Genomic DNA, 26,650 nt, shown 5'->3' on the forward strand with positions numbered 1-26,650 from the left:
ACGCGCGTTGTTCTTCCGCTCACTAAGTTTGGCCTCTACAGCAGCCGTCACTCTCGGGCGCGGAGATAGCTGGGAAAAGGCACCAGCCTCACACAGACCTCCGATGTTTGTCTCTGCTGCCGCGTGCCGCAGGTTTGTTTGGCACGGGTGCGCTTTGTCGCGAGCTCGCCTGCGCTTTTTTTTTTAGCTTATCCCTCTCGTGAGATTGCTGCCGGCCTTTGGTTTCGTGGTTTCAGCGCCCGGTTTTCTTTTCCGGAAACTGCTGGAAGGAGCTGGAGCTCCCCTAGGCTAGGGCAGACGGGAGGCGGGGTCAGCGACGCGGAGCCACAGGGGAACGGTCGAAGGTGGTTAAGTGGTAATGGTAATAGTAATGATAGTTGTAAACATGTTTGTGTAACATTTCACTGTTTCGGTGATCTCACAATCGCTGTTGGACGAAGTAGGCGGGGTAGGGATGATTTAGCCTCTTGTACAGACGTGGAAAATGAGGTTCGGAAAAGTTAAATGACTCGGTCAGGGTCACTTAGCAAACTAGTGGCAAAAGGGGCACCTTCCCATTTCGTGTAGTTTATCTTTCAAGGAGCTGACTTGCAAAGGCTCCCTTCTTTCTTTCTTCCTTCCTGCCTCCCTCCTTCCCTTTTTTTTTTTTTTTTTACACGCCGCAGACGATGAACCAAAGCATGCTTGATAAGGGGTCATTTATCTAGTTAACCATAGACTCCAGGAGCAAACAGGCATTTCTTTTCCATATTAGTTTAAATTACATTTTAGCGGTGTTAAGGACGACCTAGTTTCTAGTACCGATTGTGTTTCTGATGATTTTTGTAACCTCGGGGGCCGGTCTAAGAGACGGTGAAAGACTGTTATAAGAAAATTTGTAAATCCGTTACTCTGCTTTCCTCTTTCATAAACGTCTATTTTCTCCAGAGACTATGGTGTTCACAAATATAACTTTCTGAGAAATACTGGCGTCTTTACTCCTCAGTTGTTAAAAGTAAAATCAGTCAAATCTCCTGTATATTTTTTTTTATCAAAAATGGATGGCAAGTTATTTACATGTGTTTGATGTCTACTTATACCTTCTAAAGCATCAAAGTGAACTCAAAATCTTTTAGTCTGCTTTAAAATTTTTTAATTATGCATATTGCCAAAAAACATGAAATAGTAAAAAAGGGCTAATAATGAAAAGTAACAATTCTCTTTCTTCTACTTCCAGATTGGATTGGCAATCACTTTCAACGTTTTGGGGGAGCTGTTTCTTTTAGTTGTTAGTCTTATAACGGTATGTAAAGGTGTAAAGAGTATGCCTCTTCCCAGCCTCTCCCCCACTTCTGCCATTTTAAGAATTATCTATTTAAAACTATTGAAAAAATTCTGTAATAGAATTTAACTTTGTCTTACACCATCCCCTAACCCTCATTTGTCATATTCCCTGTATATTTATATTCCTATTTTAGTTAAATCAAGTGACATGTACATATTATGATGAAAATACTATTCACTCTGGGACAAAGTAGTGACATGGAATCTTTTAAAAGGATGTTGTGCTGAGTTGTTGCTTTGCTTTCCATTTTCTTTGTACACAGATCTGAAGATATTTCCTGGATGTGGACTGTAATTTTTCAAAACCACTGTGTGGCAAAAGCAGTGTATGGCATTTGTGAAAAATGTTTGGGAGATTGACTCTTCCACAACTGCTTTTTGCTAGCATCCTTGGAATTGCTGGAGGACTGTATATTTATCAACCAATATTTGAACAGTATTACCGAGATCAGATGGAATTAAAAGAAAAGTTGAAATTGGCACAAGAATCAGAAGAGAAGAAAAGTTAATACTACATGGAGTTAAACTGTAATTGTTTAAAGTTCTATTGAAATTATACATTGACTATAAATAATCTAGTAGAAACTTCTCAAGTATATTTTAAACACAAATCATAAGTAATGATTTTAAAACAAGCACTGTCAATTTTAATGTTTAATTTTATTTGTCATTTTTAAGCTAAAATGAATGTCTTAAAGAATATTCTGTTTCCCATTTGATGTTTATTTTTCTGGGAATGCAGCATATACAGGATCAAGGGATGACAAGACTCTCTAAAGCTGGGAATGGTGTTTGTAGTACTGTTTATTGATGAAGTCAGTCAATTTCACCACCTCAGGCAGAATGCCCCTCAAGTAGTCTACAGTTAGTCTGGTTTAATATACTTGAGCAGTCTTTCAGCCCCAGGCAGAATGAAGGAGTAAATTGAGAATGGGGGTGGCTCAGAGCAAATTGAGGTTTTAGAGAAGATAGATGGTATTATATAGGATGGCAAATACGACACAGATCTGTTTGTTTAACCTAAGAAAAATTGCACTAATAATGGTGGTAAGGGGGGAATTAATTTGTTATGAAGCTATTTTTCATGTAGTTAGTGTTTTTCTGAAATTGGTAAGAACTTTTAATTACTTTTTATGCTAATAATCTTAAGCGTATATTTTCACTGAGAGCTATCAAGGTAATCACATTTAAGATGCATTATTTAAATCAACTCAGTTTTATTGATTTCTTTTTCTTGAAAAGTAAATTTATTATAGCTTAATCTAAGATATCTACGTTCAATGGAGGCCAGCATGGATAATTTTTAAAAAGGAGTGAAGAAAAAAATTACAAAAGTAGTATGTGTACATTAAAAAATTCAAACAGTATGGAAATGAACAAAGTGAAAGGTGAAAATTATTGTATACATTGATTTAATCACCACCGTCAACAGTTTAGTGTGAATTTTTGAGACTTTTTCTTCTATGCACATAAAAATATACATTAAGATTTTAATTCTTACACCAAGTATTTACCATGTGACAGGCTTAGCTTTTCTTGAATTACAGCTAGACTGGGGTTCTGTTGCATGAGTCTTCTCATTGTGGGACCCAGGCTCAAGGAGCATCTCCTTTCTGGGATATGACAATGTAGGATTAAGACAGAGGAAACTTGGCATTGTAAGCTTTTGCTCATTTGTGGCAAATGTCAAATCTTCTCATATCCTGTTGGTTTAGAGCATGTCACATGGTCAAGCCCAATGTCAAGGGCAGGGACACAGACTTTGTACAGGGTGCAGAGTCAAGTCACATGACAATGAGCAGGAATATATGATCCTATTGTATCCAAGGAATGATAACCCTATCTAACGTCAAGTTAAATTGAACTGCTTTTGATCCTCCTTTTGAGAAGGATGCATTGGTCAGTTTAGTATTTACATACTAAGTGGCAAAGAATTAATTTTTTTTCTAATAAAGGTATTGCAGCCATTTATCTCAAGATCACAGTGAGATACCACTTCACAAACTTAGATGACTACGAACAAAAAGATGGAAAATAACAAGTGTCAGCAAGGATGGGGAAAAATTGAAACCCTGGTAGGGTGCTGGTGGGATGTAAATCAGTGCAGTTGCTGTGGAACAGTTTAGCAGTTACTCAAAACGTTAAACAGTGTTACCATACGACCCAATAATTTTACTTCTAGGTATATATCCAAGGGAACTGAAAATGTCCACACAAAAATTTGTACATTATGTTCATAGCATCATTATTATAATAGCTAAAAAAGTGGAAATAACACAAATGTCTTATCAATGCATAACAAATTATAGCACACAATAGAATATTACTCAGCCATAATTACTGAAATAGTGACATGTTACAACATAAAAAACTTTGAAAACATGAAAGAAGCTGGACACAAGAGGCCATATGTTTTAAGTCCATTTATATGACATGTCGAGAACAGGCAACGCAGATAAAGCAGATTAATGGCTGCCAGGATGTAGGGTTTCTTTTTAAGGTAATGAAAATGTTTTGGAACTAGATAGTGGTGGTCAGCGACAACTTTGTCAATATACTTTTTAGAACTGAATTGTACACTTCCAAACTCATTTTATAAGGCTGGCATTACCCTAATACCAAAACCAGGTAAGGATGCCACAAATAAATAAAGTTACAGGCCAATATCCCTGATGATCCCTGAATTGTACACTAAAGTAGTGGACTTTACTGTATGAGATTTATATCTCAATAAAGCTGTCTTAAAGAAAAAGGATACTGTATCCAGAACGATCACCCTCTTCACCATGTTAGGATATAGCAAGAAGGTACAAACTGGAAAAGGGCCTTCTTGCCAGGCACCAAATCCACCAGCACCTTGATTTTGGACTCCCCAGCCTTCAGAAATGTGGGAAATAGATATTTGTTTAAGCCACCCATTTTATGGTATTCTGTTACAACAGCCTAAGGTAGGGTTCTTTCTATGAGGTCAAAGATCATAGTGTATGATCCTTTGAATGTATTGTTGGATTTGTTTTACTACTATTTTATTGAGAATTTTTGTATCTATTCATCAGGGATATTGGCCTGTAATTTTCCTTTTTTTGCGTGGCATCCTTATCTGGTTTTTGTAGTAGGGTAATGCTGACCTTGTAAAATGACATTGGAAGCATTTCCTCCTCTTCAGTTTTTTTTTTGAAAAGTTTGAGAAGGACAGGTATTAAATCTTTGAATATTTTGTAGAATTCACCAGTGAATCCATCTGGTCCTGGGGTTTTGTTTGTTGGAATGCTTGTGATTACTGATTCAATGGTGTCAGTTATAACTTCTCTTTCATTTCTAGTTTTACTTATTTGAGCCTTCTTTTTTTGGTGAGTCTAGCTAAAGGTTTGTCTGTTTTGTTTATCCTTCCAAAGAACCAGTTTCATTGATTTTTTTTTTAAAGATTTTTTTTATTTATTTATTTGACAGAGATAGAGACAGCCAGCGAGAGAGGGAACACAAGCAGGGGGAGTGGGAGAGGAAGAAGCAGGCTCATAGCGGAGGAGCCTGATGTGGGGCTCGATCCCGTAACGCCGGGATCACGCCGTGAGCTGAAGGCAGACGCTTAACCACTGTGCCACCCAGGCGCCCCCACTGATTTTTTTAATTTTAATTTTTAAAATTTTGCTTTTACTTTCTATTTTATTTCTGTGACCTCTCTTATTTCCTTCTTTCTACTGACTTTGGGCTTTATTTATTCTTTTTCTAGTTCTTTTAGATGTAAAATTAGTTTGAGATTTTCCTTGTTTCTTGAGGTAGGCATGTATCACTATGAACTTCTCTACTAGAACATTTTTTGCTGCATCCGATGGTTTGAATTGTTATATTTACATTTTCATTTGTCCTGAGGTATTATCTGATTTCCTCTTTGATTTCTTTTTTGACCCATTGATTGTTCAGTAGCATGTTGTTTAATCTACATATTTGTGATTTTTTTCGGTTTTCTTCTTGTAATTGATTTTTAATTTCATGCCATTGTGATCAGAAAAGATGCTTGATATGATTTCAGTCTTAAATCTATTGAGACTTGTTTTGTGACCTAACATGTGATCTGTCCTGGAGAATGTTTCATGTGCACTTGAGAAGCATGTGTATTCTGCTTTTGAATTGAATGTTCTGTATTTTTCTATTAAGTCCATCTGATCTAATGTGGTGTTTAAGGCCAATGTTTCCTTATTCATTTTCTGTCTGGATGATCTATTCATTGAGGTAAGTGGGGTGTTAAAGTCCACTACTATTATTGTATTGCAGACAATTTCTCCCTTGATGTCTCTAAATATTTGCTTTATATATAGGTGCTCCTGTGTTGGATGCATAAATATAATTTTTATGTCCTCTTTTTTGACTGCTTTTTCATTATGTAATGCCCTTCTTTGTCTTTTATAGTCTTAGTTTTAAAGTCTGTTTTGTCTGATATAAGTATAGCTACACCAGCTTTCTCTTCATTTTCATTTACATGGAATATTTGTTTTCATCTTTTCCCTTTCAGTCTATGTGTGCCTTACTTCTGAAGAGAGTACCTTTTAGGCAGTATATAGATGAATCTTGCTTTTTTATCCAGTCACCTGCTCTATGTCTTTTAATTGGAGAATTTAGTCCATTTACATTTAAAGTAATTATTGATAGGTATGTATTTATTGCCATTTTAATTGTTTTCCAGCTGTTTTTGTATTTCCTGTCTGTTCTTTTCTTCTTCTCTTGCTCTTTTCCCTGTGGTTCGATGACTTTCTTTAGTGTTCTGTTTAGCTTTTTTTCTCATTATCTTTTGTGTATCTACAATAGGTTTTTCCTTTGTGGTTACCATGAAGTTCACATATAACTGTTTACAGCATATTTTAAGTAAATAGCAACTTAAATTTTTTTAAAAAGATTTATTTATTTATTTGACAGAGTGAGAGACAGCCAGTGAGAGAGGGAACACAATTAGGGGGAGTGGGAGAGGAAGCAGAGCAGGGACCCGATGCGAGGCTCGATCCCAGGACCCTGGGATTAACCCTGAGCCAAAGGCAGACGCTTAACGACTGAGCCACCCAGGCTCTCCACAACTTAAATTTTTGACACATTCTACATCCTCTACATTTTTATTCCCCTCTACCATGTTTTATGTTTTTGATATCATATTTTGCATCTTTTTATTTAGTGTATTTGTTAACGAATTATTATGGTTATGTTTGCTACTTTTGTCTTTTAACCTTAATACTAGCTTTATAAGTGGTTATTCTCCTACCTTTCCTATGTATTTGCCTTCACCAGTGAGATTTTTACTTTCATATTTTCTTGCAATTAGTGCGTTTTTTTTTTTTTCTGCTTAAAGAAGTCCCTTTAATATTTCTTTCAAAGCTGGTTTAGTGGTGATGAACTCCTTTAGCTTTTGCTTGTATGGAAAAAGTCTTTATCTCTCCTTCAGTTCTGAATGATAGCTTTGCTGGGTAGAGTATTCTTGGTTGGGAGTTTTTTTTTCTTCAGCACTTTGAATATATTATGCCCCTCTCGTCTGGCCTGCAAAATTTCTGTGGAAATATCTGCCAGTAGTCTTAAGGGGTTCTGTTGTATGTAAGAAGTTGTTTTTCTCTTGGTGCTTTTAAGATTCTGTCTTTAACTTTTGACGTTTGCAAAACAGCTGCCTTCCCAGTCTTGAAGGAGTGGCCTTATGTAGGAGATGAACCTTATTGTTCAACCTTGCCCTAGCTCTTACTTGTCTTTGGGACATTTGTGATTGTCTAAGTAGACTGATTTGTTCTTGATGGATCCCAGCTGTTGGTGGTGTGCTGAGACCTGTGGTTTCAGTCAGTACCTGGATTCAGGCTGATTGGAAGCCAGATCCTTAGGCAGCAGCTTTTAACTTATGTAAATATATATAGTCCTTTGGGCACACAGTGGTAGATCCCATTGACCTCTAGACCAGGAGATCTGGAGGTGTCCCCTGGGCAAGAGTTGTAAGAATTGGGACTTCAGATGAGTGTTTTAACTACTTTCTGGGAGGTACCAGTAAGCTGTGATGAGGCCAAGGGAGGGTGCAAAGATGGCGTTTCCCTGGCTATGTTCCCAGTAGTGCCTCTGTAATCTGCAGATATCTGACAAACCTAAAGTCTGTCCATCAGGTTAAAGCTACAGAACAAGTATAAATGGGCCTTATTCACAGGCAGACTGGAGTGTGTTTCAGTTGGCTGTCTGTGAAGTGCCTTTGGTACAGTAAGTAGCCTGCCTTGAAATGTCTTTCCAGTTGTTACAATCTTATAGTGCCCAGGAACACAAGCCCTTTTGGCCACCAGAGCCAAGTGATCTAGAGGCACCCTGTGTGTGGAGTGCACTTACCCGTAGGCTTTAGCAAGGCCTGGGACAAGTGGGGACAAGGAATGCCTGTAGCTTTAGTGATGGGGATTCTTTTATTTCTAGTTGATGCTAAGGAGACCTGTTGAAGCAGCATCTTCAACTGTCAATCTCAGCGTATGAAGGGCAACTAGCATTGAGCTTTTCAAAGATGTTAGTGGCCTCCTCACTGGTGCCTCAGTGAAAGGAGTATCATCCGGGCCTTCCATGTAATAATCAGGTGATGATTTTTCCAGTCTCATCACAAATCCATTCTAACTCTAAGATCAGGAGATCAAATAGTAGGAGTAAAAAAGCAAGGGAGAAAGTCAAGAAAATGATAGATTTTTAAGTGGGCCACTAAGTCCATGGAATTTCCTAAAGAGACTTTCAGAAGTTTTTTTTTTTTTTTTTTTAAGATTTTATTTATTCATTTGACAGAGAGAGAGCCAGAGAGAGGGGGAACACAAGCAGGGGGAGTGGGAGAGGAAGAAGCAGGCTCCCAGTGGAGGAGCCTGATGTGGGGCTCGATCCCATAACGCCAGGATCATGCCCTGAGCCGAAGGCAGACGCTTAATGACAGAGCCACCCAGGCGCCCCCAGAAGTTTTTTTTTTTTAAACTATTGTGACATAATTTCACACTTGGAGAAAAGGTGCAAGAAGAGTTAATTTTTGTATACCTCTTCTCCTGATTCCACAACATTTTACTACATTTACTTTAATGTCTCTCCATATATGTGTATTTACACATGAACACACCACATTATTTTATTCTAAACCCTATAAGAGTAAGGTGCCCACATGATGCCCTTTCACTACTAAATATTTTCAGGATATAATTCCTAAAAACAAGGATATTGTCTTTCATAATTACAATATAATGATCAAGATCAGGAAATTAAGATTGATACAATATTATCTAATCTCAGATTTTATCCAAATGCTACCAACTCCTATTAATGTCCTTTAGATCAATAAACTTTTTTTTTTTTTCCAGTCTGGGAACTAATCCAAGATAACACTGGACTTGCTGGATCATATGGTCATTCTGTTTAACATTTTGAAGAACTGCCAGACTGCTTTCCAAATTGACTACATCCTTTCACATTTCCACCACCAATGTTTAGGGTTTCAATTTCTCCATATCCTCACTTAACACTTATAATTTTTCTTTTCTTTTTGAAAAAAGGCCAACCTAATAGATGTGAAAGAGTAATTATGGTTTTGATTTGCATTTCCGTAATGACTAATAACATTGAACATATTTCATGTGCTTATTGACCATTTTTATATCTTCTTTGGAGAAATAGCTATTCAAGTCCTTTGTCCTCTTTTTAATTGAGCTGTGTTTTTAATTGTAAGAACTCGGTTATATTCTGATACTATATTCTCATCAGATATATGATTTGCAAATATTTTCTCCCATTCTATGTGTTGTGTTTTCACTCTTGATTGTGTCCTTTGATAAACAAAATCTTAAAATTTTGATAAAGTCTAATTAAGTTATTCATTTCTTATACTTTCGGTATCAGGTCTAAGAAACCATTGCCAAATCTAAGGTATTGAAGATTTGTGCCTCTTTTCTTCTATAGGTTTTATAGTTTCAGCTGTTTTACTTTTGGTCTTTGATCTATGTCCAGTTAATTTTTATATAGGATGTGAGATAAGGGTCCAACTTTATTTTTTTGCATGTGAATAACCAGTTCTCCTGGCACTGTTTATTGAAGAGGCTGTTCTTCCCTCATTGAATAGTCTTGGCAGTCTTGTTGAAAATCAACTGACCACAGATTTATGAGTTCATTTCTGGACTCTATGTCCATTCCACTCAAATACATGTTTATTCTTATGTCAGTACCACACTGTTTTGATTACTGCAGCTTTGTATTAACTTTTGAAATGAGGAAGTGAGTCCATCAACCTTGTTTTTTTTTTCAAGATTGTTCTGGCTATTCGAGGTGCTTTGCAATTTTATATAAATTTTGGGATCAACTTTTCCATTCATGCAAAAAATGTTGGCAATGTTGATTTTGGTAAGGATTGTGTTGAATCTATAGATTGCTTTGGGATGTATTGCTATCTTTAGAATGTTATGTAAAGATGAACATGGAATATCTTTTCATTTATTAAGTCTTCTTTAATTTCTTTCAGTAGTGTTTTGTAGTTTTCAGTATATAAGCCCTGCACCTCCTTGGTTAAATTGATTCCTAAGTATTTTATTCTTTTTGATGCTATTTCAAATAGGATTTTTCCTTATTTTCCTTTTCAGATTGCTCATTGCCAATGTGTAGAAATACAACCGACCCTGTATCTTGATCTTTGCTTATTTATTAGCTCTAATAGTTTTTTGTAGATATGTTAGATATAATCATGTGAAGGGTATTTGAAATCAGAGTCTGGGTGCTAAATGTATTCATAGCTACTATGATATAATTGCTTTTAGGACTTCTTAGCAGACGGTGCTGGAAAGTACACATATACATGCATATCAATATATAATTGGATTCCTATCTAGTTTTATGTATTAAAAATCATGAATTCTTACTGATACCTCCAATATCCACCCTATTAGTGATACTGGAGCTGGGACTGTGCATGTTTCAAGCAGCAGCCTGCAGTGTCAGAAAAGCCCCAGCGTGGAAAGCAAGGGTATACTGTGACCAGTTCTGTGACTAGAGCAAGAAGTGGTGTAGAGAGGATTGTGAGTTGGTATACAAGACATATTCAACATATTTAGTTTCTGTAATAACTTTTTCTCTTTGTTTTCTTCCTACTTCTCTGGGCACTCTTTTCTCAGACTTCATTAACTGAGTCATCCTCTGGGTTTTGTACCAAGCCCCCTCTTTGCCTTCTTAGTACATTTTCTAGACTAGCTCATTGACTTTCATGTCTCGGAGTACCTCTTGGGCAATAGCTTCCGTCCATGTCTTCTGTGCTTCAGATCAGCCTATTCAATTGCATACTGAACAGTTTCACTTGTATGTTCTCCCAGTGCTGATATGTCAAAGTTAAAATGTCCTAAACTTGTTCATTATGGCCTGTTTTACCCTGTTGCAACAGGGTCCTCTTCCTTTCACTCCAGGTTCCTAGTTGCCCAAACCAGAAACAGGCACTTTCATGGATTTCTCCCTCTCCCTCACCACCTACAATCAAGTCTTTTTGGCTTACTCTCTTAAATATCTCAAATCGGTTTATTCATCTTCATCCTCATGGTCATGGTCTTAAACCAGATTACTGTTATTCCTTACTTGGATTTCAGCATGCTAATTGGTCTCTGAAACCCATTCTGAACCTTAATAGCCATTTAGAAAATGAGTTCTAAGTTCTAATCCTGGCTGTGCCACTTTCAGCTCTATGACCTTGGTCAGGCTGCTTCATTGCTTTAAGGCTCAGTTTCCTTATCTGTAACACCAAGACAGGAATAGTACTTATTTCAGAGAGCAATTGTGAGAAGTATACGAGGGGATATAGGCAAACTTCTTAGCATATTACTTAATTCATAGTAAATGGTCAATAAATTATAATCATTCCAGAGTTCTTCAAAATCCAGCCTCTGCTATTCCTCCAGTCTCTTCTCTGATTGATTCCTTCTACTCAGTTTTTCGGTTTTTCAGGTTTTCTGAGCTGCTTTCAGTTGCTCTAATATCTCATGCTCTCTTTTGCCTCTAGGTCTCTTCTCTGCTCTCTTTTCCTAGAATTCTCTTCTCCCTCATCCTCCTACTTTATTCATCCTTCTTAATTTATACATCACTTTTCTGCTAAGTCTTGATTTGGTGTCGCTTATTTTTGTTTCAGTAACACTCTTACTTCCCTTATTGAGGATCTTACTGGAATTACATCACATTGGAATCACATTGGAATTAACTGCGTACTTGTTGGGCTATCAAGCTTCTGAGGGTAGGGACCGATTTACCTTGTTCACTATTCCATCTCCAGTACCTAAATTGGATTCGGTTGAAAGGATAATGAATGGGCCACATTACCATTGTCTGTTTTTTGATCCGCTGCTTGGTAAACCCCTGGTCACAGTCCTGCTTGGCTTCAGGAGCGGGGAAGATTGAAGGCGAAGTCTCTCCTTGTATCATATCAGCTGTAAGCAGTTGTTGCATTGTTGGCCCCCAGTTATTAGCTGATCAGTAACTCCCAGGACTGTTCCTTGACACATGAACATGTGGCTACTTCTCCTGTCAGCCTCCACCAACAACAGTCTGATGGCCTTTCTCAGCTGGAGAACATCCCTTGACACTATCATCCTGATGAAATCTGTTATCTTTAACTCTGAGATTACTCTGTTATATTTCCCTATAAATATTAGATTGGATGCATAGTCAAATATTTCACAATTTCATATGGTTTATCCTATATGCGATTTTGTAAATTGGACATATTTGAGAAGCTAATTGTATTGTAGTGTAAACTGTGAGTGGCTGCAGACTGGAAGTGTGATGGGGTTAGGTAGGTGGGCCTGGGACAGCTGGAATTTGTGGTGGAAGTAGACACAGATCACAGTGAGATGGCTCCGATGGATTAGGGTTTGCAGTCATTTTGCTCTGCTTAGATGTGGAATTATTTGGTTCAGAGGTGCTTTGCCTGAGAGCCCACAGCAGCGAGCCCAAAGGCCACTGTCCACACCCCGAGGCCACTGGAGGAGAAATTTGGCGGCCTCTGAATGGTAACCTGGTGGCCTGAGCCACCTTCACAGCTACATACCCTTCAGGGCTGAGAGAAGGAAGCCGCTGGGGGGCAGCAAAGGCTCGCAGATTTCTCCTTACAGCTGCTAGTCTTTATTGTGTTGCTTTTTGCGTGTTTTTTTTTTTTTTTAAGATTTTATTTATTTATGTGACAGAGAGACAGCCAGTGAGAGAGGGAACACAGCAGGGGAGTGGGATAGGAAGAAGCAGGCTCCCAGCGGAGGAGCCCGATGTGGGACTCGATCCCAGACCGCCGGGATCACGCCCTGAGCCGAAGGCAGACGCCCAACGACTGCGCTGCCCAGGCGCCCCCCCCTTTTTAAACACATTGCTGTCTTTTAGAAATTTAAAGTAATTTTCTGATCCGAACTAGACTGTATGAGCAGAGACCCCGTTTGTCATTTGCTCTCAGAAATACATTTTTTCCTGCCAGAATTTTACTTTTTCTCCCTCTTGTCATTTCCAAGAATCCCAGAGCTTCCCCTTGCCCCAGGAAGGCCGGGCCCAGCGGATCCGAGTGAGGAGCTGGCGAGGCAGGATGGACAGTGGCAGAGCCGGACGTTCGGCGCGGATCCGGCCGCTAGGGAGCTGGACGAGGCAGTACCCGCAGCAGGAGCGCACTGGGCCTCAGGAACCCTGGGTGGGGCCGACTTTGCAGGCGCGCAGCACCCCTGGCTACTACCGTGGAGACACAGATCTAATGCCCTGAAAAATACCTTTAGAACATGGCTTTTGCGGGAGGAGATTTGACGAGAGTAACCAAACCACACCTTGCAGCTCACGGATCCTGGAGAAGTTTGTAAACGTCACCCCTGTGTCTCAACACGAAAACAACTCTCTAAGGTTTCACAATTTCCAGGAAAGGGCAGTGGAGACCTGATATAGGCCACATGAAGCGTGCGGGAGCCTTCTCGTGGCTCACGAGAGAACCCCGCGGCAGGTGCGGCGGGACTGGGAGCCGCGCGCGAGGAGGCGCCCGCAAAGCGCCCTCGCGGAGTCCGGCGGGGGTGCTCCCTGAGGTGACAGGAGGAAGCGGGAGGTGGAGGGTGGAGAGGAGGTCCCGCCCCCACCTCGCTCTCCTTTACGGGAAGTGATGTGGGGCCGGACGGAAAATACCCGCCAAGGACCCAAAAAGGGCCGGCAACGGGTGGACGCGGCGCGCGCGCAGGCAGAGCGGCGCGGGGACAGCGAGGTCCAGCCAGGTGAGCCCCGCACCTGCGGGAGGTCTAGGAGGCGCCGCCTGACCGCGGCGTCCGGCGGGGGGAGGGTCCGCTCCAGCCCGGAGAGCCGCGCACGGTAGCGGGCGAGTGGCGGGGCTGGCCCTGGGGCTAGTAGCACTGGAGGCTGCGATCCTCGCCAGCTTCTGGGCGACTGAGCCCGCCGGAAAAGTTGCTTTGCCTCTCCCAGGCCCTCAGCACAGACCCTACGGGACAGCCGCCGGGGGTCGGGGGCAGCATGGGCGACGTGCTGGTTAGTTGCAGTTCCAGGTTTGGGACGGGGCTGAGGTCACCTCCGGGGGGCCTCCAGGTGCTTGGGTGTCCGTCGGGGCCGTGGGGTCGGGGGAAGGAAACTTCACCGGCAGGAGAGGAGAAAGGTCCCAGAGCTCCTGCACTGCCGCATAGTTCTTTCCTTCCTCCTGTTGTTTTCAGTTTAATTATTTAACGTCTTTACACCCCTGTTGGTAAGGGTCTGGACAGCATACTGGCCGGGTGGGAGAGGGTTCTCCCCTATCCTGTCAGTGAGACAGGAAACCCAACCTGGCCGCCAGGCCCCTGGATCTTGACTGATGGTGAGGCTGATGTGGAGACAGGTTTGGTAACTATTGCCAAATCCTTGTCTTTGTCCCAATAGATCACCAGTTAAACCAAGTCAGGCCTGAAATGAAGGAAATCTTGTGAGCCCTTGACTTCATCTTCCCAGCCTTTTGGTGCCTGCTAGCCACCTAGGCCACATGGCTCCAGGATGTTCTGCCACAGGGTCCTCTTCCTTACCTCTGTGGGCTAACAGCTGTTTTTTCCTACTCCGTGGATTATGGCGTTTTGGTCGGCTCTTCACTCTGATGTTGGGAGGGGGGAGTGCTGTTAACGCCCCCTAAGCTTTCTTAATTGTTGCTGATTTAATTTGTTGGTGGTCCTATCCCCCCCGCTTTTCTGCCGTCTTAAAAACTTGTTATAGAGGCAAAACAATCTGGAAAACAGGGTTCTACAGATGGTTAGAGATTAGGAAAGGTTAATAAAGTACTGAAAGAACCTGACTGAAGATCATTTTTTTCCTGTATTTTATGTGGGTTTTCATTCCTACTTTCTTCCTTCTTTCTTTTTTTTAAATCATGAATTTATTTTATTTTCATGCCTGAAGCCAACTCATTTAGCTATCTCAGCCTTTCTTCTTTCCTTCCTTCCTTCCTTCCTTCCTTCCTTCCTTCCTTCCTTCCTTCCTTCCTTCTTCCCTTCCTTCCTTCCTCCTTCCCTACCCTCTCCTTTCCTTCCTTCCTGCCTTTCTCTCTCTTTCTCTCCTTCTCTCCTCCTCCCTCCCTTCCTTTATTCTCTTTCTTTCTTTTTCTTTCTTTCCTTTTCTTTTCTTTTCCTTTCTTTACGTTTCTTTCTCCCTCCCTCCCTTCCTTCCTTCTTTCCTTCCTTCCTTCCTTTCTTTTCTTTCCCCTTCCCTTTCTTCCTTAACTTGTGTGGATTTATTTCTAGACTCTTAATTCTACTCCATTATCTGTTTGTCTATTCCTAAGCTAGTATCATGTTGTCTTTATCATCGTAGTTATGTAGTAGGTTTTGAGAGTGGGAAGTGTGAGTCCTCCCATTTTGCTCTTCTTTTTTTGAAATTGTTCTAGCTATTCTGGGTCTCTTGAATTTTCATATGAAATTTAAGATCAGTTTCTCAATTTCTGTTGCTTTGGTTTTAGAAGAGATCTAAGGATTCTCTCTCTCTCTCAACACACACACACACACACACACACACACACACACACTATTGTCTCGCACTGGTAGAATAGGCTTTGTGAAGGTCAGGAATTTGTCTTGTTCATTGTGGTATGTAAGTGCCTAGAATGGTTTTTGGCACATAGTAAACTCTAAAAAATATGTGTTGAAAGAATGAAAAGGGAACAAGAGACTGAGAAATAAGGATCACTCTACTGTTGCTTTCTCTTTGTTCCTTCGCACGTCACCTAAGAGAAGCAATGTTCATAGTTACACTAACATCTCCTATGTCTGTCCCATTCTATTCTCTTATTCCCCCAAGACAATGGTTTAAGCCTCCTAGGAAAGGGAAAGGCTTTGGGTGCTTCCCACGCTGGCAGTGGGGAGCCCTCTTCCCTGTAGCCTAAGCAGACTGGGGGGGGGCACTTGGTTCCTGCCTCCAGTGATACCCCTTCTTGTGCTGAACTCAGATTCAAGAAAATGAAAATTCATTTCTTGATGAATAGTTTGCTCTATAGCGAATTCATCTTTCTCTGGCTTCTAACTGAAACTACAACTCCCGACACCCATTTGGCATTTAATTACATAACTGCTTTAGACTGTCAGCTGTTTATATATATGTTGTCTTATATGTCTTTCGGCTAAATTGTAATATCCTGGAGGCAGAGCATGACTTTAGCTCACTGTTTGAGTCTTATACTGCACAGTATCTTGGATAAAAGGAATGTTCGATAGACTCTTGCTGAATGTACCAGTAAGTTAATGAATAAACCTGGATTTCTTTTTATCATTAGAAACTTCTAGTTCATACATTTGATTTTTCTTAGCCAACAGCTGTAAATACCTTGTTTTAGTCTACCATATTCTGCTGCATCTGATGGAGCTGTATTGGCTACAGTGGAGTAGGATTTCCTGCTGCCCTTTCTCCGTGAGAATTGAATCAAGTCAGCCTAGAGAGTATGGTAATTAATCTTATAAGTTATTTAAAATTGAATCTACCTTCCATTATTATTTAACTTTATCTTGGAATGTGCCCTATTTGTGTCTTCACTGCAAAATATAGAAAAGGATTATTTTTACATATATATGGGATATATACAAATACATATTTTCCATAATAAACGATACATTTGAAACGTCCTGAAAAACAGAACAGAGCTTGCATATTTAAAGTCTGAGCCCCTAACTAACTAGATGGGGGGAATCCTTTCACAATGTAAATGTCCATCAAATTATCACGAAGTACACTTTCAATACCTTGCAATTTTATATGTCAACTACACCTCGATAAAGCTAAAATTAAGAAAAAATAGTGTGAGCCCCAAAGAAGCAAGATTGTGTTGCCACTATCAAAACAAGATTGCCTTCTGAAGACAGTAATTTTTCCCTCTCATGACTTTTGCTTTTTGTGCCTTGTGCAGTTTTTGCTAGAACCGCATTTATTCCTCTGCTTCTTGGTCAGGAAGTTTAAGTTTCTGGTCTGGTTTCCCTTAAGCTGATTACTTTGGGAGCAGACATGAGCCCTGAGTTGGAAGAAGAGATAAAGGGTTTGTAATTAACTTTATGCCGGGAGGATGAGATGTGGAGCAGGGAGCATCCAGCTCATTCGGCCTCCTGTCTGGTCAGGCAGCAGGGAAGGCACACCACATTCTTTGTTTTGTATGAGTGAGGTCTACTAACACTCACATTTTATTTACTGTTAACTAAAATTTGATGCCTTGCTTACTCAAGAGGAAAGTTGAAAGTTATTTTTCCACTTATTTGTTTGTTTGTTTCTTGCCTCTGTATATGTTACTCTTGAGAAGGCCTTCCATTTAGTGCCCCAGCTACCTTAGAACTACCTGCATGTATGGAATCAGACTTTTGATTCTTAAAATCGAACTTTTAATGTGGGGTTGGAGGTAGGGTGCTAGATTTAGCAAGTAAAAAAAAAGAAAAAAAGAAATTTGCATTTTGGATAAACAATGAATAACTTCTTACTGTAAGTATGTTCCATAAATACTTACACTAAGAAACTATTTGTTGATTTTATGAAATGCAAAAGTCACTGGGTATCTTGTATTTAATCTGGCAACTCTAGTCTGGTAAACCCATGTCTATGAATAGGAAATGAATTGATCATGATAATGTCCAATGAATGACTGAGCTCTGGCTTATTCTGATGACCACACATGTGCCTATCTTAAGGACAGAGAAGGGGTGCCTGGCTGGCTGAGTCAGTGGAGCATATGACTGTTGATCTGGGGGTTGTGGGTTTGAGCCCCACGTTGGGTGTAGAGATTACTTAAAAAAAAAATAAAATCTTTAAGGACAGAGAGGACTTGTAAACTCAAGGAGTATAAAACATGGAAGGACACTGAAGAAGATTTAGTTTTATTTTAGTCTTTTGTAGTTAGGAAATTCACATCCACAGACTTTAAGTCACTTTGTAAGATCATAGAGTTAGTGGCAGAGCCGGGACTGGAACTCCAGGCACAGTGGGTCTGTTGCATAATGTCTTCCTGTAAGATACATATATAGCTTATGTTTTCATGTTGACCCTTAATCACTTTTGTTTTTTTGAATCCCAGTATAGTTAACATACAGTGTTATATTAGTTTCAGATGTAAAACATAGTGATTCAGCAGTTCCCACACTAAATCACTTCTGTTGTCACCGTCCTATGATCAGCCCCTTATACTGTCCTTCCGGTCCCCAGATCCAGTGGCAGGCAAAGCCACTCACATGAGACACCCTTGACTTTTCTTGGAGAGCCACATGACTGTCAAAGGCCACCATTTGGTTGTATTCCCTGGGACGATGCCAGAAAGCCTGTTATTCAATGTGTTTTTATTCCTTTTGAGGTTCTTGTTAATATTTTTGTCCCTTTTAAGTTTTTATTATAAGATGCTTTGATTACAATGCACTTTCTGAGAGTAATTCCAAACAACCAAGTATTGTCTTATTGACAGCCTCCTTGCTCTGTGGCCTACTCCTATGAAACTCCTCACCGCCTTGCATTGTGGTACAACAAATATGGAAGATGTATGGGAAGGATAAATAAATTACACAGATATGGGTGACTTTCCCTGTAGAGATGTGTTCTTATAAAACACTGAGTTAATTTATTATTATCTTAAAATTATTTATTAAAGATTTTTTAAAAATTTATTTGAAGAGATAGAGACAGCCAGCGAGAGAGGGAACACAGCAGGGGGAGTAGGAGAGGAAGAAGCAGGCTCATAGCAGAGGAGCCTGATGTGGGGCTCGATCCCATAATGCCAGGATCACGCCCTGAGCCGAAGGCAGACACTTAACAACTGAGCCACCCAGGCGCCCCAAAATTATTTATACTTATTTAAGAAAGCAGCCTTGAAAATGAACATGCTTCCTCTGTCACTAGAATACCGTATTTCAGAGCCACTAATCTTGTTTTTTCATAGGTTCATTGATTAATTCATATAAAGCCTTACCAGCTGCCAGGTCAAAGCATAATAATAAAATTGGTTGCCAAGAGACTGAAAAATCTGTTCATTCTTATTAACAGCACTTGCCCTTGGGATCCTACCCTGATCCCACCACATGGGTGGCTGGTGAAGTCTCATCTGGGTATGACTGGTTACTGATCTCCTGTGTATTTGTATCATTAAAAACCAAGACTGGGTCTCAGTCAACTAACTAAACCTTATGATAAGGTATTTTTGTTCTTGTTATACTAGCCCTCAGTTGGGGGAGGAATAAGACATATAGAAATAGGTCATGACTTAAATGTTCATTTGAGAAACCCAAGAATTTTAAAATATAATCTATGGTGGCCAGGATTTCTTTGTTTCTTACAAAGCGTGATTAATTTTCATAGTGAATCTCACCACTGCAAGGGAGTGACCCCAAGAATGAGAAAAAAAGGTCTAGCAACCCTTGAAAAGATAAGGTGTTATTCTAGTTAGATACTGGAGACCAGATGTGGCCAAACAAGCTGCTGGCTGTTCCTGACTGGGCTTCCGTTGTCAGGGGCAAGGTCACATGTCCATTGCCCTGCCCTGCTTCAGCACAGAAAGCCATGAAGTGGTTGTGATGCTTCCTCAGGGAGTGACTCATCCCCGTGTTCTGGAGCTCCTGCTTGAATGTGGGGGAGCCAACGTAGCTGGGACTTAGTAGGCTGGCTTTTAGTCTCTGATACTGCTGACAGTTAACTAGGTGATACCACATCAGCGGTTCTCAGGGCTGATTTTGACCCCCTCCTCCCCTGGGGACATTTGGCAACATCTGGAGACAGTTTTGATTGTCACAATTGAGGAATTACTACTGGCATTTAGCGGAGAGAGGCGCAGGACGGCCCCTCGTGACAAAGGATTACCCTGCCAAAAATGTTAACTGTGCTGAGGCTGAAAAACCCTGCATTTGACAAATCACTGACTCTCCCTGACCTGCGTTTTCCCGAGTTGTACATTCTCTCCATCATGTAAAGTTCACTCAGCCTGACTCCACCCTTGTTGTCTTTCTCACCTCTCTCTTACTCTGATTCTAAGTCATTATATGTAGAATAGGGTCCTGGTGTCAATATTGATGGGCAGATGGGACTGAGAACCCCTGCCCTTGGGGATCACATGGAGTAGGTCTTGTGAGGGTGCCAGGTGGACCCTCTGAGAAGAACGGGCCCTGTGGTGACAGCCTGTCCGTAGGAAGTCTGCTGTGTGATTCAGCATAAGTGGAAGCCTGCCAGAAACCCACAGAGAGCGTTGTGAGTCCAGGCTTGGTTTCCAAATTCCTCAGAGCCCTGTGCTCTCAGCACCTACGTATGATGAGCTCTTAGCTGACCAGGAGTGTCTACTCCCCAAATTTCCAGCCAGCAACCATACCCTTGTGCCAGGGGTGCCTTGGACATCAGACATTCCCAAGGAAATATTAAGATGGACAATTTCTTCGTGAACACCTGGTTTTGTGCTTAACTAGAGCTTCTGAAAGCTTTAAAAGTCAACAACAAAAGCTTCCTATGCTAAGTCATCAGGCCATTTTGCCACCTAGGTAAGGATATCTCATTTACTATTCTTACAGCATCATGTAATTCAAACGCTGGTAGGCTGTAGAAACCAGGTAGCTCAGCCTCCCCTCCACCTCAGAGGTTCAGAGCTGTGCTCGAGGTCACATAGTTAATCGATGCCAGAGAAGGTTCTAGAAGACAGGTCTGTCTGCTGGTTCTCCATCATATTCTTTCCATGTCCCCATGCTAATATTTCTTGATTGTAACCAGGTATATGACATGGGCAAGACAAAATTGTGTTGTTTTGTTGTTTAAAAGAAGTGACTTACAGATGGAACTTTAACAACCAGTGTCTCTTCCTTGACTCTTCTGAAATATCACAGGAAGTGAAACAAATATATTATGATTTTAACCTAAGTTAAAGCCATCCAGAAATAACTGAGTGCTTGCTATGGCTATGCGCCAGCTGCCATCATTTCTTCCCAACAGTGCTCCTTTTCTGGTCCTGTTCTTGCCCCCTCTCCCACCCCTGCCACAGCCCATTCCTCACGCAAAGCCAGTGAGTTTTAAAAAATGTAAATCAGATCACATCCTTCTTCTCCTTTAAATTCCTCTGCTGTTTCCCACTGCAGTTGGTATAAGATTCAGATGTTCTGACCGGGGTCTGTAGGGGTCTCCATGATCTGGGCCCTGCTGGCCTCCATGACCTCAGCTCATCCCTGTGCCTCCATCTTCAGACTCATCTCTTTCCTTTCTGTTCCTTGGAGATGCCAAGCTCATTCCTTCCTCAGAGCCTTTGCACTTGCCCTTAACTCTTCCTCAATGTGTTTTTCTCTAGATCCTTACCTGGCTGGCCCCTTGGCATCATTCGGATTTAATTTCAAATATCACCCCTTCAAAGAGGGGTGATGACGTTCACCCTGATGACTGTTGAAGGTAGCCTCTGGTCACTCACTGTCCAATTACTGTGTTGTTGTCGTCACCATACTTATTACTGTTTGGAATTATTTTATCCTTATGTTCACTTATTTGTTGTCTCTCTCTTCCTGCTAAAATGTTCTCTCCATGAGGCAGGAATTATGTCTGTTTTGTGAAGTGCTATGGGTTTAACCCCTAGAATCATACCTGGCACATGACAGATGGTAAGATAATAATGAATGAATAACAGGGGCACCTGGGTGGCTCAGTCAGTTAAGTGTCTGTCTTCAGCTCAGGTCCTGGGATCGAGCTCCACATCGGGCTCCCTGCTTAGCGGGGAGTCTGCTTTTCTCTCTGCCCCTCACCCTGCTCGTGCTCTCTCTCACTCTCTCTCTCTCTCTCTCAAATAAATAAATAAAATATTTTAGAAAATAATGAATGAATGACAGAGTAAGTAAAGAGCAGTTGGTGATAGAGAAGATTGCTTTGTAGACTTAGTCCTGTGTAATTCTTGTTTTCTCTTACATGTTGGACTTTATTTTTTAAACTAAAACCAGAATGCTGGTTTACTGATACGTGAGAAGTAGAACTGTCCAAGTAGACTAGACTTTTTTCTTTGAGGACTAACGCGCTTGCTTCCTGTAGTAAAATTCCATGGGGAGCACATATAAAAGAAGACAGCTGCTTGGTAAGCACAGACTCAGGGCACAGGGACTTAGAAATCAAACAGATCCGAGAGCTGCAGTGCTGGAAAGATCACGCTGGTAATGGTTCCTCACAACTGGCTGCCTGTGAAAATCACACGGGGAGATTATTAAACCATACCCACACAAAGCCACACATTTTCCAGCCTCTCCTTTGGAGATTCTAATTTAGTAGTTTGCAGCCAGGCCTGGGGAATCCATGTTTTCTTTGAAATGCTGCCAAAATGATTGATGGTACACGACCAGGTTTGGGAACCAGTGACTGAGCCCACCCCTGCTTCCAGATAAGTAAACTGAGGCTCAGAGAGATCAAGTACCTGCCTCACTCAGGGTCACATATAGGGTGAGCAGGGAGTTGGCACTCAAATCTCCCGGCTTTCTCTCTGCACTGTTCACAGAACACGACCACAAAGATTCTCAAGGGTAGAGGCCGCAGCACTACCTCGGAAATGGCTGGTTTATTACTTTTTTTCTTTATTTACATAAAACGAACCAGTCTGCTGTCAAACAGGAAATGCATACAACCTAGTTTTCCTTTTTTATTACAAAGTGTCAGATCAATTAGATTTTAGATTCTGGGGCTGCAGAGTGACGATCAAAGCGTCGTTCTGGAGCCAACAGGACCATCTGGAACTTGTTGGAAATGCAGATCCTCAGCCCAGAAGTACTGAGTCTGAAACTCTGGAGGGAGGGCCCAGAGTCTGTATTTTAAAGCCATCCAGAAGATTCTGATGCACGTTCAAGTTTGAGAACCACTGTCCATCTGTACATTTTGCAATTCAACCATTGGTTAAAGCTGCTGGCCTCTGCCTTTTTGTCCATGACTCATTAACATCAAGGCCTTAAGTTAAGCTAGCCATCTGCTTTCTTTTGTGACATTTATTCAAAACAGGGCCTATTGTTATAAATCCTCATTAGAATGCCATACAGAAGGAAGGAGGGGGAGGGACTAATACTTATTGAACACCTGCGGTGTGAGAGGAACCATGTGGGAGGCTATTCTCTCATTTTATTCTCCCCACCATCCTGCTAGGTGGGTATTAGTACCCTTAGCTTACAGATTTGGAATAGGAGGCTGGTAGAGGTTAAACATGGTCTCCTCTATGGGTCCTTTGACCAACTGTAGTTGTAATGTTTTGCTGTCTGTTGTCTCCCTAGAACAGCTGCTCTCAGATCTTCTTATGTATAACCAGGAATCCCCTGGGAAGCTTGTGCAAATTCCCTACCCTCTCTCTCAGAGATCCTAATTCAGAAGCCTGGTTGGAACCAGGACTTCGGATTTTCATCAAGTACTCAGGTGCTTCCGCGGCCAGTGGGCATCTGGCTGTACTTGGAGAAATCCTGTCCTGGCTCCACCCCCAGGGGTGGGACTGGGTGTTCCTCGAGGTTTTGATGAGGTTCTGTGGTTGTCCAGTGTTTCGTGTGCTCACAGGCCTTGGGCACTGGGTGGGGATGTTGGCAGAACAAATGTGAGCCTGGGACGAGGGATCTCGGGAGCCTGTATAAAGTGGTCTCACGTTTCTGCTCTCTGCTGCCTCTTAGAGGGTTCCTAGCCCATGGTTTGGCTTTGAGTAACTTGCTCCTTTCTGTTGTCTATCCCAAATTGTGCTGCGTTTCTTACAGCAACTTCACCCTTGTGTTGGTGGGATGCACAGTTGTGAGCAATTTCCTCCAGGCTGTAATTAATATCTATCGAATACTGAGTTGCTTTGGGTTTGAGGTCAGAAATGGGGGTTTATCTGTTTGATGATAACATAGATACTTAGGGTTAGAATTGACATTTTAATGAATGAGTTGTCAATCCATTAGGAGACTGAATGATTTGGTTCCATTATGAAGGATGCAAGTTAAAAAAGAATGTCTGGTGTGCTGCCTGATGTCCTTTGTGAGGTGGCATGTTGATTGGTCCATAGCTTTGGAAGCAGCTACTGATATAAATACCCCCGGTCTCCCATAGTATAAAAAAAGATGCATGTGTCAGAAGATGGTGAGAACCTCCCAGGCCTTTGCCCAGTGAAGAAGTCAGCAATGTGGAAATATTAAATATCTTTAATATGTCTTAGTCCTTGAAATAAAATTGTGTAGGGCAAGGGCAGGAGGAAATTCACAAAAGCACACATTTCGGTCTCCTGAGATCCACTGCATATAAGGCAAATTATCTTTGCCAGGAAGAAAATAACCACGTTACAGGCTAAGTATCTAAGAATAATTTCTTTTGGCATGCTGTCCGAGTTGACACTAACAGTATGTAACTAGTACGGTAGCCAAGCTACACTTGAGGGCTTACCATGTTTCAGGAAGTATACAAATATTCTCTGCTTTAATCCTCAACAGACTTTCAAGGTAGATACTGTCCTTTATTTTACAGATGATTAAACAAGCTTGGGAGGATTGGGTAATTTTCTCAGGGCTGGGACTGAGGTTTCCAGGGATGCAAGTCTGTCAGTGTTGGGGCACCTGGGTGGTTCAGGCAGCTAAGCGTCTGCCTTCAGCTCAAGTCATGATCTCAGGGTGTCTGGATCGAGCCCAACATTGGGTTCCCTGCTGTGGGGAGCCTGCTTCTCCCTCTGCCCAACCCCTCCCCCCCACCACTTGTGCTCTGTCTCTGTTAAATAAACAGATAAAATCTTTAAAAAAACAACAACAAACCAAAACAAACAAACAAACAAACAAAAAAAACCAAACCTGTCAGTGCTAAAGCTAAGACAGCCCTGAATAAACTGCGATGGTTGGTTACCCTGAGTGTCACCCAGCCCACTCATCCATACTTGATAGTTAGGAAGTAAACCCAAAGGGTTCTGAGTAGTCAAACAGATGGTTCATATATTGAAACTTGCTGATCCGCCTCACAGAGACTTTCGGAACATTCCTTGGCACCCATTTTCCTCCATTTTACATGCAGTTCTAATAATCTTGATTATTTGGTTTCCAGGTGCCTTGTCAATTAGAAACTGAACATTGGAAGGGGAAGTGGTTATTGTCGAAAGGTACACTGATTACTATGGTGAGGGACATCTGGCTGAAGTGGGAGCAAGGAGAATGAAGTATAAATGAGCAAAAGATGGAATCATTACAGTGGCAAACATACCTTAATAAAAACAGCTGTTATTGAACACTATGTGCTGAACACTATTTTAAGCACTTATAAGAATCACATAATTCAGTTCTTACAAAATAATCCTATTAGCCCTCTTCCTCAGATGAGGAAGCTAGGGCACAGAGAGGTTGAGTAACTTGCTAAAGATCACACAGCCAGTGAGTGGTGAAGCTGAGATTCAAAGTCTCCAGAGCCCAGATCCTCCACATCCTGCTTCACCGTAGGTCCTAGACACTGAGGAGGTAGCACAGCAAGTTAGTGATGTTTATTGTGATGTTCTGAATCAACCAAGGAAAAATAATTAAAGCATGGACATTGCATTTTACAGTAGTTCTCCCCTTATCTGCGGGGCATATGTTCCAAAGTCCCCAGTGGATCCCTGAAACCATGGATGGTACTAAACCCTATATATACTATATTTTTTCCTATACATACATACCTCTGATAAAGTTTATAAATTAGGTGCAGTAAGATTAACAGCAATAACTAATAATAGAACAATTATAACAATACACCGAATGAAAGTTATGTGAATGTGGTGTCTCTCTCTCTCTCTCTCAAAATACCTTATTGTGCTGTCCTCATCCTTTTTCTTGTGATGATGTGAGATGATAAAATGACTATGGGATGAGCTGAAGTGATGTGAGTGACGTAGGCATTGCGATGCAGCCTTAGGCAGCTACTGGCCTTCCGAGGAATCGTCAGCGATCCGTGCGCTTCCGGACCACTACTGACCCCAGGTACTGAAGCCCCGGAAAGCAAAGCAATGGGTGCGGTGGGGAGTGTACGACTGTATTTTGTAGGAATTTATCTTTAAAATTTTATCAAGGTTATACATGGACATAGTGCTACAGGCCTGTTAACAAAAAACCATTAGTCTCCTCCCCCAGCTCATTTCCTGCTGCGCAGAGACAACTGCTTTCAATTCTTGTAATTAGGTGACTCTTGCTGGAAGTACATCCCTTGTCTGTAAATGACATACTGATATTTCTATGGTCGAGTTTCAGTTTTAAGCATTATTTAAATGCCCATGCCTAGACACTTCACCATGGAAGAGGAGAATTTTAACTCATTTCCCCCACCTACCTCACCACACGTGTATCCATTTCCGTCCCCCTGTCTCAAGTTATGTCATAGTTTTAGTTAGATCAGTACGTCCTGGGCTGCTTGTTTTTATCTTTAGGTCTTCTCTCCGGGGCTGGGCGGATTCTCCAGAGAACATCTGAACCACCTGCCTGTGGAGAATGCGAAGTTCCGGCGTGTGGGTGGGGGTGGGGGCATCTTAGTATTGAGAGCATTGGGATCTAAGCAGACTTCCGCTATTTTTAGCCTTGACTTTACCCTCCTCTCACCTCCGGGAGTGTTTGGAGTGTTTGAATGCCCGAGCCTTTCTGCAGATTCTGTGATGAGTTGCTTTTTGGCTTTCCCCAGTGGCAGGTAAAGAGTCGTCTTCTCCAGGTGGGCTCATCAGTTACCGCTTGTCCATTTACTTTCTAGCTTCCACGTTTTGTTGCTGTTGTTTCCACTCACTTTCTCTTTGTCCTTGTGACTTCATGTCTAAAACAAAACAAAACACCCCACCTCTTTTATTGTTATGTTAATGAGATTGGGGGAGGTAGCAGAACTAAGGTGTGTGTTTAGTACGCCATCTTTATTCTGAGGTCGGAAAGACGCTTTAGAAAGCTTTCAATGTGGAGGG

At 41.4% G+C, this 26,650-nt stretch overlaps 2 protein-coding genes across 5 annotated transcripts in view; both read left to right on the forward strand.

Moving 5' to 3' along the window:
* The first annotated feature begins 1 nt into the window (after nt 1).
* Nucleotides 2–26,409, forward strand: PIGBOS1 (PIGB opposite strand 1). Of its 4 annotated transcripts, XM_034660952.1 has the most exons (4): nt 2–132; nt 1,217–1,282; nt 1,587–1,851; nt 25,560–26,409. In XM_034660952.1, exon 3 carries the CDS (start codon nt 1,668–1,670, stop codon nt 1,830–1,832), a length of 165 nt encoding a protein of 54 aa, XP_034516843.1. In that variant the 5' UTR covers nt 2–132; nt 1,217–1,282; nt 1,587–1,667; the 3' UTR covers nt 1,833–1,851; nt 25,560–26,409. The 4 variants fall into 4 exon arrangements, with proteins under 4 accessions (XP_034516843.1, XP_034516846.1, XP_034516845.1 ...); XM_034660955.1 differs by lacking the exons at nt 2–132; nt 25,560–26,409 and adding an exon at nt 166–344; XM_034660954.1 differs by lacking the exons at nt 2–132; nt 25,560–26,409 and adding an exon at nt 203–355.
* Nucleotides 13,374–26,650, forward strand: part of RAB27A (RAB27A, member RAS oncogene family) — a 70,886-nt gene continuing 57,609 nt past the window's right edge. Inside the window, exon 1 of the mRNA XM_011229561.3 lies at nt 13,374–13,544. The gene's annotated coding sequence lies outside the window, so the exon portion shown is untranslated. The remainder of the gene's footprint in view (nt 13,545–26,650) is intronic.

Source organism: Ailuropoda melanoleuca, chromosome 5 (genome assembly GCF_002007445.2).
Source record: "Ailuropoda melanoleuca isolate Jingjing chromosome 5, ASM200744v2, whole genome shotgun sequence".
NCBI lineage: Eukaryota > Metazoa > Chordata > Mammalia > Carnivora > Ursidae > Ailuropoda > Ailuropoda melanoleuca.